This window comes from Salvia splendens, chromosome 11 (assembly GCF_004379255.2).
Source record: "Salvia splendens isolate huo1 chromosome 11, SspV2, whole genome shotgun sequence".
In the NCBI taxonomy this organism is placed as follows: Eukaryota; Viridiplantae; Streptophyta; class Magnoliopsida; order Lamiales; family Lamiaceae; genus Salvia; species Salvia splendens.
The window spans coordinates 24,539,790-24,554,981 of NC_056042.1; the positions used below are offsets into that span (position 1 = coordinate 24,539,790).

A 15,192-nucleotide genomic window follows, 5' to 3' on the forward strand; every position below is an offset into this window, starting at 1 on the left:
AGACTGATTATATTTAATAAAATTGTAAAAATAAATAATACTATTTCATAGAAACATAAATAAAATGCTACTACTAGAATTTTGAATTAGTAAACCAAACCAGACTTCTTGAGAATAAATAATTTTTATACACCAATTTTATCGTAAACACCAAAAATATTTTTTGCAAAATAAAATCTAAGAAAACTGAGGTTGCAAATAGCTTCTTAGGTTTTAAGAATCAACAATTATGAATTTGTGTTATGATTTGACTTTGAGTGCTTGTGTAGTTAAATTATTTTTCTCATTACATTATGTATTCCAAAACTAATACAAATAACTATTCCCCTTATAGTATTATGTATCCATGTATCCAGACTTAGAAAATGAAAATATCTTTATAACCATATACTTGATATTTATACTAAATCTTAAGATAATAAAACTGATACACAACAAAATCTCTAGAGAATATTTATTTGAATATATTAATCCTAATATCTAAATACCATTTTTGGAATTCCTTGGGCGGGTTTGCTTCTTGCACATCGTGTACACTTTCCAGCTGCAACCATAGAACTGGGTGGTATGAGAGTTCCCACACAAAAATGCAAAGGGCTCCTAAAATTATAGTACTATTTTAAGACTTTAAGTGACTAACTATACAGATCAATACTACTTATAGATTTTTTTCCTTCTAATTTTCAAAAAACTGACATTTAGAAAGCCCTTTCACTGATAGAGATCTCAATCACAACATTAGCTATAGCCCTAAAATAGTTTTAAACTGTATATATATGGTTGGTTAATTAAGAGGTGGTATGGGGTTTTGTAACGTTTTTTTATATGTTACATTTCTATAAGTATTTAGTTTACTTTTACTGACTCAATTACTATTTTTTTTCCATAACACAGACAATGGAAAAACAGCTAAAGTCTTTACAACCGTAAACGGCTTCTGCACAAGAGGAAATTGCTAAATCCAGTTCAGTGGAGCTTCACAACACAGGTTTGCTTTCAATTTGAGATGTAATTGTTTTAAATATTCCTTGAATGGTCATCTTACTGAGTCTAGCTTTGCATTTCATTTTTTGAGACTTCGTATATGTATTCCATTCCTTCTATTACATTCCTTGCACCTGTGAAACATAATTATTTGATTAGATAGAATACAAGTATAGCTTCAACAAAACACTACTTCGGCTCCAATAAATAATATCATTAGGTGAATAGATGCTAGGATGAATGCAAGCAAGATTTTTTTTAATTTTACCATTCACATAGCCCTATTATAAAGCACTTTCTTCATATGAGCATATGAATATATTTACAGCCAAGATTCATGTAAAAAACCTCTACTATCAGTAAGGATTATCACGTAGGCCGACCCAGTGTAAGATATCGAATACATATCTAAATCCCCCAAAATAGAATAAGTGATGAACAAAGTAAAATTGAACTGAGACAGAGGAAGAATTTTATTGATATTCGGCTCATTTGTTGGTCATGATGAGTATATTTTAAAGTTAAGGGTTTAGGATTTAGGTTTCAAGGCTTGGGTTTTTAGCGTATATGGTCATTATATTGCAATGAAATGAAGCTCGACTAGGAAGTGTCTCACTAGTGCAATCTTAAATTATAGCTTTTGATAAACAATATCTTAAATCTCATTAGGACAAGTGGTAATTATACGTTCCTTAGGTTTTTTTGTTTTGTGTGATGTAAATTTACTTTATTTTTTAGTCTCACGGTCACATTCATTTTTCCATTTTACAAAAATGTACAGTATTATTTTCCACATATTTATATTTTAGCTTAATCCTAACTTCCTTCGTTTGTTTTTACTAAGCGGGCCATATTAAAACTTAAACTAAAAACAACCGTTTTTCTGAAAAAAATAGAGTAATATATAGAGAGAGTTTAAATGATTCATTTTTCAATTTTAAATGCAAAACGGTTAATTCATATCTTCACAGAATTAAATGTATCAGTTTCGAATTTGTTAGTGTGTATTAGGTTCAAATTGGTTATTGTTTGTGTTGTCTCTATGCTGGATTAATTGCTTAGTTTTGCTTGTGTTGTGTGCATTCATCTTGGTGATGGGGTTCGAGCAACGTAAACTTGCTCCTGCAATTATCATTATAATGCTTTTAAAATTAAAGTAGTTGTTTGGGTGGACATAATGCCGTGTGATAAATTTTATTGTGATGTCTAAATTATTTATTTTTGTCAGCTCACTTTAGTTTAATGTTTTGTAGAATTATGGGATATTGGTGATGCTCATTTCTATGTTAATTCTGTGGTGCATATTTTTGGTATGAAGAACGATTGGGCAAACTGTCTAAAGCAAAGAAACCCAAATTTTCAAAATGTTGTATGAATGGGAAGATCGAGATTCCTAAGCTTCTTCGTCCTCCAGAGGTCTTACATGATTTAATGTTCTCTAAACAATTAAAAAGTGTCCATTTTTTGAAAAATATTCGCTCCTATAATTCAATGTTTGCCTTTACTTCGTTGGGTGGTAAAATCGATAATAGCTTGAACACCGGTCGTGCGCCTCCCATTTTCCGTTTGCGTGGCCAGAATTACCACTTGATTGCCAGTTTGTTGCCGTTAGATGGTTGCTCGCCAAAATTTTCCCAATTGTACATCTATGATACAGAAAACGAAGTGACTAATAGGTTGGAGTCCGTGAGGTATGTGCTTTATATTCTCGCTTTTTAAAGAATTTATTTATTAATTTTAAAATTTCCAAGTAATTATACTATTTTTTTAGGGAAAAGAATGTTGCGAATAATCTTCATCGCAAAATAATATCAGATTTTCAAAAGATGCTGGACGAAAATAATACGTTAGTAAAAACTTTCCGAATGGCCAAAGAAAAACTTCATGAAGAAAATAATAAGAATGTTCATTTGAGGTTGCTTGGTAAAAGAGGTAGAGATGGGAGAACTTATAATCTTCCTTCTGTGTCTGAGGTTGCTGTTCTTATTGTGGGAGATTTAGATGCAGCTTTTGGTGATAGAGACATTATAATAGAATGTAAGTCTGGGAAATTGCAGCGTATAAATGAGCTCTATCCTTCTTATCTTCCACTTCAATATCCCCTTTTATTCCCATATGATGAGGATGGTTATACATATGACATTCCATTTGCGAAATCTACTGGACATGATTCTACAAGTTGTAGGAGTCGAATTAGTCCAAAAGAATATTTTGCATATCGGCTACATGAATGAGTTGATGAGTGTTCTATCATTCTTTTCTCACGGCGATTATTTCTACAATTTGTTGTTGATGCATATACTATGATTGAGGCAGGCTGCTTAAGATTTGTACGCACCCAACAAAAAAATTTACGTGCTGAGATGTACAAGGGTTTGGCTGATGCAGTTTTGAGAGGAGAGACAGATGGCTCAAAACAAGGAAAACGCATTATTTTGCCTTACAGTTTTGTTGGTGGCACTAGATATATGATTCAGAACTATCAAGATGCAATGTCTATATGTAGATGGGTGGGGTACCCAAATTTTTTTATTACTTTTACTTGTAACCCAAAGTGGCCAGAAATTGTAAGATTCGTTGACCCCAAAGGATTGTGTCCAACTGATCGGCCTGATATTATATGTCACGCCCGCATTTTCTAAGGATAGAAAACACGGTTGATCGCGACTAGGGGAGGGTTAAAGGAGCGGGGAAGAAAGGGGAAATCAACGCAACTCGATCATAGCTCGAAACAAATGGGAATAGCTCGAATAAAACCAGAGTATCTCAACAATCAACAACTCAAAAAAATGAATATTATTTCAGCGATACAAGAACTCAAAAGAAGGACAACTACTTAGCGGAAGCATTTGAGAGAAGGAATATGCCACGTGTGAAGACATGACACATTCTAAACACTTAATTTCTTCAACGGTCTTGCTCAACACCCACCGCACCCGTCACGCTCAACCTGCACATTTTTAAAAAGAAATGCAGGGCTGAGTACTTGATGCACTCAGTGGACTCATGCCGAAAACATTTTATAAAAAGTATTTATCATGCCACCATTGAGTGACCTTGGGGTTTTAACTTTAGAAATCGCCCAAGACACTAAAATCATTTCCATCGTAAAATTCGTGACTGCGCAGTCATTTTCCCATAGATGTCTACCATATCTGATCCATTGATGACAAGGAATGTGGCCACATTCCAAGTCACTGGACTGGCCGACCCAAAAGACGGCTCACGATCCCCTCTGTGTACGCTAGCCTGAGTAGGGACTCACTCCCTAGTCAGACCCGAATTCGATTATCCATAGATGGCAAAAGCCACATCAGATAGGTACCATAGATAAAACAAAACACGACATGATAAATATTCCTATTATTTTTACATAAAAATATACTTAGGGCATTGCCTTTATTTAAAAAGAAAGTCCACCTCAAGTTCTTAATCCGAAATTATTTCCTTTCCCTTAATATCACGTCTCGCTTGCAAGGAATCACATTTAGCATTTAAATAACGCATAAATCAACACAACAAATCAAGCCAAAAATAAGATGCATGCATTTTAAGGCTTCGATTATTTTTATTGATAGGATTAGATTTTTCTCCAATTAGAAGCTTAAGTATTTCGATTAATTTCGGACGTTCACATCCCCAACAATTTGGCAAAGAGATATCTCAATCCATGATGATTTAATTAACTCCATGACCCAAAACAAAACATCCACTCTAATTAGGCCGAAGATCAAATTCCATAATCAAATTCCAAAGATATTAAAAAGGATTTCATAAGAATACAAATTATACTCCCAATTTTCATCATACTACACGTTTATTCCCTCAACTCGATTTTAAATCGAGCTCTAAATATTAAAGCAATAAAGAAATCAAATATATCTCTAAATACTACACGTGATATCTCAAATATGTTTCATTATTTGTGATCATTGCATTGACTTAAATGAGTTATAATGCCACGAATAAATTCGCGGCTGTCGGAGGATCTATTATCTTCGAATATATATATATAAATACACGTGCTCCTAGTATATGTACATAAATAAGCAACAGTTTGTTTAGGACTTTAGATATGAGCACTACTTACAATATGTTAATTTATAAACACTTGTATAATTAGTTTTACTAACTATGAGAGATATATATAGAAGTTGTATGCATGGATACGTGTAAGATTTTAGCAACTCTCAGCATGATTTATTCGTCGGCTCCCTTTCTCCTCACTCTCTCTCTCTACTGTAAATCTCAAACAATGAACCCATCCAAAAATTCCAAAACTAAAATCAGAGAAACTCAAATTCCTTCCTACCTCTCTCACACAATTTGCGCCGCCGCTGCCTCGTGTAATTCTCCGTCATCATAGCTGTTGTTCTTCATGAGCAGCCGCAACAACTGCTGCTACGGTCCGCCGCTGTTCGGCACATCTCTATCGCCCCGTTCGGAACCACACCGTCGTCCTCGCTGCATTGCTAGCCAATTCCAGAATCCTCTGCGCTGAATGTGGCGGGGAATGATCCTCGTTTTCTTGTTGTCCCTCGCTGCTGGAACTTCTGTCGTCTCTCTCTCTCCCTCACGTTTTGTTTCTTGGTTGGAATTTTGAGGGAATGGTTTAAATTGTGGAATTGATTGGATATATATAGGCAAAACTGATAGATATTGATGGATTTGGTGGTTGGAGAGATTTTAGATAACTATCGTGGATTTGATATTGAAGAGTGATAGATATCCTTGAATTTAAAATTAAGAGACTAATTTTGGGCTCAAATGAGAAAGAATTAAAAAGGTTTTGGGCTCATAACAATTGGGTTTCAAATTGGGCTAGGAAAGAATAATTGTTTGTCTCAAAAAGTAAAATTCTTCTCTCGACAAAAGAAACAAGGTCGAAAAATTTTCAAGTGCACAAACGACGGTCCTTTCAAGAACACAATAAAATGGTAGAAAAAGTCGGGGTGTTACAATCTACCCATCTTAACAAAAATTTCGTCCCGAAATTTGCTTACGTCTTTCGAATGGTTCGCACCTAGTTTGCTCCAAAGTTTTACGCAATTCCAAGAAAAAGCTTCATGGTCCACCGGCCTCCATTCGCACTCTCGATCTCCTTGTTATATGTCGGGTTTTTAAAATCAAATTGGATAATTTTATTAGGGATCTTAAGAGTAAGAGACTCTTTGTGGATGTCAAAGGAGGTACGTTTGGTTCAATTGTTTAACTTTTTAACTGTATTATATATATATATGTATATACATATATATGCTTTAAAATTTTTTCTATGCAGTTGTTTATACCATCGAATTTCAAAAACGTGGATTACCTCATGCGCATATTTTGCTTTTCCTAAGTAATGAGGATAAACAACCTGATTATCGACGTATTGATGAGATCATTTCTACTGAAATACCTGATGCCTAAGATGATCCATACTATTATGCGAATGTCATAGAATTTATGGTTCATGGTCCTTGTGGTATTGTTAGAAAATCATCTCCGTGTATGGCTAACGGAAGATGTACGAAATACTTCCCTAAGAAGTATATTGCAGAAACCAATTTTGATGATGATGGTTATCCTATTCACAGGCGTAGAGATAATGGCCGTGTTATCTTGAAGGATGGGGTGCCTTCAGATAATCGATTTGTAGTTCCACATAATCGTTTTCTTCTTATGAAGTATGGAGGACATATTAATGTGGAATGGTGCAATCAATCGCGATCAATCAAGTATTTGTTTAAGTACATAAACAAGGGTTATGATCGCGTGACATCTTTTTGTGAAACTGGTTCTAATGGTGTGGAAAAGATTGTGGATGAGGTTAGTTTGTTTTATGATTGTAGATACATATCGTCCTGTGAAGCCGCTTGGAGAATATTTGGATATGACATTCAATATAAGAATTCGGCTGTTGAAAGATCGAGTTTTCATCTACCAAATGAACAATATGTGGTTTTTGAAGATTCTGAGCCATTGGAACGTGTTGTGAATCGCAATTCAGTTCGTGAAAGCCAGTTTTTGGCTTGGATGGAAGCAAATAAGAAATTTGTGGGAGGAAGAGATCTCACTTATGTAGAATTCCCAAGGAAGTTTGTATGGAACACTGATCATTGGAAACTTAGAAAACAAAGGTATTCTATCGGAAGATTTTTCTATGTTCCTCCTGGTTCCGGTGATATGTATTACTTGAGATGTTTACTGAATGTCATTCGTGGTGCTACATCTTATGAAGATATTAAGTGTGTTAATGGTATTCAGTATGCTACATTTCGAGATGCTTGCTATGCATTGGGGTTGTTGGACGATGATAAAGAATACATTGATGGCATTACCGAGGCTTCTCTTTGGGCTTCGGCTCATTCAATACGATTGTTGTTTGTAAGTTTGTTACTATCAGAAACCCTTGCACGGCCAGATATTGTGTGGACAAGCTGTTGGAAATATTTATGCGAAGATGTTGTCCATAAACAACGCAAAATCTTACATCATCCAGGTATTTTATTTTTTATAAGCGTAGCTTTTATATGCGTTCATAATAATGTTTTTTATTTTTTACACTACATGGACTTTTTAAATTATTGTAGTTTTGGTGTTGGGGGACGATGAGATTCAAAATTTAGGATTGCTTGAGATTGAGAAATTGTTAGTTAACGGTTGAAGAACTTTGCATGAATTTCATTCGATGCCATATCCAAGGACACAATCGTTGGAAAGTTCTAATAATAGATTGATTACTGATGAGCTATGTTATGACCGGGAAGCCTTGGCAAGAGAGCATTTAATCTTTGTCTCGAAGTTTACTGATGAACAACACCAAGTGTATGATACGATAATGTCTGTTGTCAATTCTAATCACGGCGGACTATTTTTTGTTTATGGTTATGGAGGCACAAGAAAAACTTTCATTTGGAAGACATTGTCAGCGGCTATTCGTTCAAAAGGTGATATTGTTTTGAACGTGGCTTCTAGTGGTATTGCTTCGCTATTGTTACCTAGTGGGAGAACAACTCATTCTCAGTTTAAGATTCCTATCAATCCTAATGAAGATTCAATCTGCAATATAAAACAAGGTAGTGCATTAGCTGAGTTGATTGTGAGAACAAAACTTATGATATGGGACGAAGCTCCTATGGTTCACAAACACTGTGTGAAAGTTGTTGATCGGAGTTTGCGTGACCTTATGAGAGTATGCAATGAGTTGAGCATGGAGATGCCATTTGGTGGGAAACTGTTGTTTTGGGGGGTGATTTTAGACAGATTTTACCAGTTGTGCCTAAAGGTAGCCGACAAGATATTGTGAACGCTACTATTAACTCATCATATCTTTGGAGTAGTTGCAAAGTTTTGAGGTTGACTAAAAATATACGAGTTCTTGGTATTAAATCTGGTGAGGAAGCATCGAAATTGAAGGCATTTTCTAAGTGGATTGCATCTATTGGAGATGGAGTTATTGGTGGTTCAAATGATGGTGAAGTTAGTGTTGATCTTCCTACTGATATTGTATTGCCCGATAGTGGTGATTCTCTACAGAACATTGTTACATCTATTTATCCTTCATATATGAACAATCAAGATTTGAGCTGCCATTTGCATAATCGAGCTATACTTGCTCCAACGTTAGATGTGGTTGACTTGGTTAATCAATATATGATTTCTTTGGATCAATCGAACGGTCGTGTTTATTTGAGCTCAGATAGCATATCTAAGTTTCATCAAAGTTCTAATGGTTTCGCGGAGATACATTCGGTAGAATTTTTGAATAATCTTAAGTGCTCTGGTACAACCAAATCATGAGTTTTTGTTGAAGGTTGGTACTCCAGTTATGCTATTAAGAAACATAGATCATGCTAACGGATTGTGTAATGGGACACGATTGATCATTACGCGTTTAGGTGATCATGTTTTAGAAGCTAAAGTCTTGAGTGCTGATAATCAAGGCCATAAAGTGTTGATTCCTCGGATGTCATTAACACCTTTTGATCCTAGGTTTCCTTTCAAGTTTCAACGTGGACAATTTCCTTTGTCGGTGCCGTATGCTATGACAATTAACAAGAGCCAAGGTCAATCTCTTGCGCATGTGGGATTATTTTTAAAAAAACCTGTCTTTAGCCACGGCCAATTGTATGTTGTTGTGTCTAGAGTCACGAGTCGTGAGGGCTTGAACATTTTGGTTTGTAATGATGAAGTTTCTGGGTCTATGTATTCTACTGTTAATGTTGTTTACAAGGAAGTTTTCCAAAACTTATGAATGAATATTTTGTAATTTATGGGAAGATGGAATACAAGTAAGAAGCCATATCATATTTTAGTACTTACTTTTTTGTTTTATTGCTAAGTGCTTTTATTGATTTAGTCTTTGTTTCTTTCGTGTTCAGGGTCAGGAGAAATGAGCTGGCAGTAAAAGGAACCATAACATTTGATGCAAACAACACTATCACAATTTCTCATGTGAACCTGTCCAAAGCCTTTGTCCTAGCGGCAACGACCTTAGACATTATTGTATGAGGTGCCGAGTTCGAGCCCTCTTGACATCAATTGTAATTTCCTCATTTCTATAGTATAGGAGTTTATTTGTAATTTTCTCCTTCGTATAGGAGTTAATTTTTTTAAAAAAAAATATATATATTCTCCTCCAGTAAAATCCTATCCTTTAGTTTATTCCCCTCTCTCCAGGTACATTCCTGTTGTAGGTTACTAATAATCATGCTCACATCCTTTTCTTCTTTCTGTTGATTTAGGGGACTATCGAAGTATGATGAATGTTGTTTCTATATCTACATTAATATAGATTGTTTTGTGGTAGTGTTTCACTGTTGAACTATATGCTTTATCACATGTTGGCGATGTGTGATTATACTTTGTTTTATTTGATATCCAACATATTCTAACCAGTGTCCACAAATTTGAGAAGTTGATTTTTTTATAATATTTGACACATAGTATTTAGATATTATATATATTTTTCCCAAAAAATTCATTATGTCGTGTGGCACGGGTGAGAAATATTATGTTTCTCACATCCAATATAGATGTTGCCTTCTCATGCTTTGAATTAAGATTATAGATTAATTAAACTTGAAATAATAATAAATTATAAAAATATTAAATAGTAATTTAATATTTTTGGCCTATATCTCGACTTATGGGGAAAAAATATAATTAAACACCAAAATTTTGTCACAGACCTTATATACAAAATTATGAGTTCAGTATAATTTGTGTAAAAAAATCAAGATTAATTCACAAATGTGAATTCACAATTTAAAATTAATTATTATGAATAGAAAATCAATTGGATCGTGCATCTCATCTCACGGGTATGATACTAGTATTTCTAAAGGTTAACATTAATGGGTGAAAATACAAATATAGGGAGTATAAAACATAAGTCTCTATTTACACAATACAATAAAAAACGAAGAAGAAGAATCCTACACAAAATCGATAATGGCTTTCCCCCAAAATAGTCAGATTGGGCTTTTCCCATATCCGATCTTCAACAAATAGCCAACAACACACCGCCCCACTTTCAAATCTTCCCCCAATCTTGTCAAATTTGTTGAATTAGGGTTTAGCGCAGCTGTCAAATTTTGGGTTTTTACTCAATTGGGGGTGGTGAAGAGAGTAATTCGAGTGGCCAATGCGATTTATTTCGTCGGAGTTCTTGGGTTTTTCGGTTAATACCGAAAAGGCTCGAGCTTTCATCAATGTCGTGGGCTGTCCCTGCAGATGTCTCTCTCTCGACCTCTCTTGCCAGCTATCTTGACAGTGAGTTTCTCTTTTTTCTTTAATTTGTCAGAAAAATAAATTTAATTGGGAATTTGATGGTTTGAATGTAGTGTGATGCATAGGTTTATAGTGTTTTAATTCGAGTGAAATTGTGGGACTTGTTGAAATCTGAATTTGGATGTATTTTGAATTGGTTGAGCTCTTGTATTTGCTGTTTTGCAATGGAATTGTTGAGAAGATTCTTTAAAGGAATTACTATTCTACTATGAATTTTTAGTTGTAAATAGTGTGTGAAATCTTGGAAGATATATATGAGATTGATTTGCATCAATGTAGTTTATTTATGATTAAAATGTGGTAAATTTTGTATGCAATTAGGGTGTCCACTATAAGGCGATCACGCCCAATAGCTCCGCCCCAGTTTTTGTTCATAGTCCCAATTTTTTTGTCCATAGCCCCAAAATTTTGTTTCCGCCCACTATGGTGGACACCAATAGCCCCAAAATTTTTATTTTAATGTTTCAAGGAATTATGAATAAATTTAGCGGACTATACGTAATTAGAAGAAAACGACTATACGTGAAGAAATTAGAATTAAACTTAAAATTAAAATTAAAATTAAAATTAAAATTAAAATTAAAATTAAAATTAAAATTAAAATTAAAATTAAAATTAAAATTAAAATTAAAATTAAAATTAAAATTAAAATTAAAATTAAAATTAAAATTAAAATTAAAATTAAAATTAAAATTAAACTTAAAATTAAAATTAAAATTAAAATTAAAATTAAAATTAAAATTTAAAAATTCGCCGCCTACCGCCGTGTCCGCCCACCGCTCCACTATAGGCGCCCTGCCTATCCGCCGCGTCCGCCCCGGAGTCGCCGCGTCCTCGCCCCAAACTCGCCTATCCGTCGTCCGCCGCCCACCGCCCTAAATTACGATTAAATGCTGCCAACGACGGTTTCTTGGGTAATTTGGCCAGTGTGTGTGTTGAACGCAGATGGCATTTAGCGGACTTACGACTACTTCTTTATTAGAAATGAAACTTCCGTCCAAACAAAGCCATCTTTTTTATAATTAATCTTATCACCAAAATATCTTGATTCAATACATTTCTTTTTCGACACGAGATTTAAGACAATGAAGTTTTGTTAGTTAAATGGAAAGAATAAAGTAAGATGGATAAAAAAAGTAGAGAAGAAAAAGTAAGAAATGGATTGTAAAAAAACGAAATGACTCACTTAACTATTAGGATGCCCACATCCCAAAAAGAAATATACATCACATAACAGTGAATAAACGTAGTATTAAATTGGATACCTTCACACTGCAAACACACACATACCAAACATAAATTCAACTTCTTATCCATTTTCATTTTATCAAAAAAGAAGTTTGAAATTGAATTATAATTTAATTCCAAATTTACGGTCCATTATGACCAATGGATTCGCGACAAAACTATGAAAAGATAGTTGATTGTTCAAATATGAGAATACCTTCGAAACATATACCGAATATTCTTGTTTTAAATGCACGGTTTTAAGTTATGCTGGCATTGTGGCAGTCTTAATAGCTTAATTTTCCACCAGAAATAGTAGTACTAATTAAATTTTATTTATGTAAACAAAATATTATGCATATATTTGATACATAAGAATTTTGTTTTTGGCCCAAAATCAATTGAAACCATTTCTTCGTTCAATGCTAATTAATTTTAAATCTTCACAAACTTGGTCCCATATTATAGCAACTTTTAGCATTAAAACTAGACAAAGGTGATTTCGGTTTCTTAGATAAAAAATAATAGCAATATATAATTTAGGATTAAGTTGTAAAACTATTTAGTAAAAAGAGATTTGGCTATGACTAATTATCACATGATTATCCATCTAGAATGAAGTCATGATATTAATCTCATGAACCAAAAACAATCTAAATCAATCCAAATTCAAACTTTCGTACGAAAGTGATTTATTAATACCACAGATTTAGACTAGCAACAGACACTAATTAATCGAATGTAAATGTTAATTTCTATTAGTCATCTATTATGCATTATTGAAATTGTTTAGGGAGGTTGACTTGATTATATACTACTACGATTATATTGTTTAATTTCTATGACTAATTAAGTTCTAAGATTATTTTGTTAGAAAGGATAACTATAATTTATTATTATATGATTATCCATATAAGATTAAGTTGTAAGATTCAATTTCGTGAATCGAACTTAATACATATTTAATTATGAAATATAATTTTATAAATCTAAAAAACCCCCTATATGTGTAATATTGATAATGTCTTCACATGCTTATTTTACGAGTATTTAGGAGAAAAAATAAATTTTCGTGTCCAATAATACCCCTCGATATATATGATTCTCAATAAAGAATTTTAAAATCAATTGTATCAAGAATTTTAAAATTAATTGTATCTTATGTGTATAATGACGTAGATAACAATATGAAGTGTTTAATTGTAACAGTTTCAGTTATTATAACTCATTATTATAAATTTATTTTTTATTTTTAGAAGTGACTATAACTTATTATTATATGATTATGTAATTATAATAATTATGTAATATAAATTCAGTTATAAGATTTCGAGTTTTGAGATACAAAATCACATAAACCAAAAGGACTATAAGGTAGTGATTGGTTTCCTATATAAAATAATATCAAGATATAATTTAAGATTGAGTTGTAAAATAATTTTAGTTATAAGGGGTTAGGTATGACTAATTATCTCTTGATTATCCATCTAAGATTTAATTATGGGGTTGTAATCAATTGCTAACTGCTCTCTCTGTCCGCGAATAAGAGTCTCGTTTTTCTATTTTAGTCCGTCCGCGAATAGGAGTCTCAGTTCATAATTACCATAATAGTAAAGAGGCCTCACATTCCACCAACTCATTCCACTCACATATCATTTAAAACTAATATATACAAGTGGACCCAATATTCTACTAACTTTCTTCCACCAACTGTTCTCAACATTTATTAAAACCCTTGCCGGATAGGAATGAGACTCCTATTCGCAGACGGAGGAAATAATTAACAATCCCAAATTAGATTAGGAGATTAGTGGTTAAAATAATGACATGTGGATTATATTTTAAAATTTTAAAAAATTATTAAATAAACTTAAAGTTTATATAGGTCAATTCTTTATATATGATAGTTAAAGCTAAGAGCATCTCCAATGGCGGACGTCTGGTCGGATTTCCGCGACGGGCGACCGGGACGTCCGCCATTGTAACACATACAGTCGGATACGGACGTCCCGTATGGACGTCGGATGTCCTCGGATATCCGCGCGACGGGTGGGTGGACGTCCGCCATTGTGGCGTGGGTCGGATGTCCGCAGCGGATGTCCGAGTTATAATTTTTTTTTATAAAAAAACTCTATATATACGGCTCGTTGAACTTCATTTCATTCGCACTACTTGCTTTATTTGTGAATTTGTGATTTTTTTTTATTGCGGGAAGTCCTAGTGAGAAGGGCGGATTGTGCAGGGGAAGTCCTAGTGACGTGGCAGGAGGTGTTTTTGGGAAGTCCTAGTGGATGTCCGAGTGGGACATCCGTGCATTGGAGATGCTCTAACCACTTTCCCTCTCTTTAAAATCATCTCAAAACTTGATATTTATTTAATTAACTTAATTTAAATTATTTTTTCGTAAAAAATATATCAAATTAAAGGTAATTTCATAAAGATTCTAACGAGATCTCAATTGCATATGTTCCGACGATGATCGGATGATGAAATTTTATAATTTTTATTTTAATTTTCGTATATGTTGATAAGCAGATTTTATATCACTAAATGCATCAAACAATCTCAATATAATGCAGGTACAATATCAATAAAACCGTATTGGTATTTTCCGTTACTTGTGCTGAGATTCTCATGTCACTATGTTCATATTTGTAATACACTATGTTGATATAAAAAATCGTGAAAATTATTATATTATATCAGATTTACAATTTTACCATCTTATTGATATTTTATCTATTATTTATTGAAATACATGAGCTTTAATCTCATCCACTAATTTTAAGATCAAATGGTGTAGGATTGGTTTTAGTTGGGGAATGGATAGTATATGTATTTGAACATGACTCTTAATTATGGTATGAATCTCATAAACTAAACACAATATATTTAATCTCGAAATACAAAATTAGTGGTGTTCAGTTTCCAAGATAAAATAATACCAAGATATATAATCTAGGATTGAGTTGTGAAATTATTTTAGTCATAAGGGATTAGTTATGACTAATTATTCCATGATATCCATCTAAAATTGAGTTGTGAGATTGAATATAATACATCAAACACACTACAAATTTAATCGGAGATACAATCGTCCAAATCGAATACCATTTAAAGGGATTAATAAATCAAATCGAATACCATTTAAAGGGATTAATAAATCTTTTCTACGTAGTACTAGTTGTTTTCACTGCCCTCCAC

At 33.3% G+C, this 15,192-nt stretch overlaps 2 protein-coding genes across 2 annotated transcripts; both read left to right on the forward strand.

Moving 5' to 3' along the window:
• Positions 1-2,849: 2,849 nt before the first annotated feature.
• LOC121754649 lies at positions 2,850-7,633 on the forward strand. Its single transcript, XM_042149973.1, has 3 exons — positions 2,850-3,162; positions 6,428-7,468; positions 7,560-7,633. Exons 1-3 carry the CDS (start codon positions 2,850-2,852, stop codon positions 7,631-7,633), a joined length of 1,428 nt encoding a protein of 475 aa, XP_042005907.1.
• Positions 7,634-7,807: 174 nt separating this feature from the next.
• On the forward strand, positions 7,808-9,376 carry LOC121754650. Its single transcript, XM_042149974.1, has 4 exons — positions 7,808-8,205; positions 8,310-8,721; positions 8,783-9,035; positions 9,351-9,376. Exons 1-4 carry the CDS (start codon positions 7,808-7,810, stop codon positions 9,374-9,376), a joined length of 1,089 nt encoding a protein of 362 aa, XP_042005908.1.
• The last annotated feature ends 5,816 nt before the right edge of the window (positions 9,377-15,192 follow it).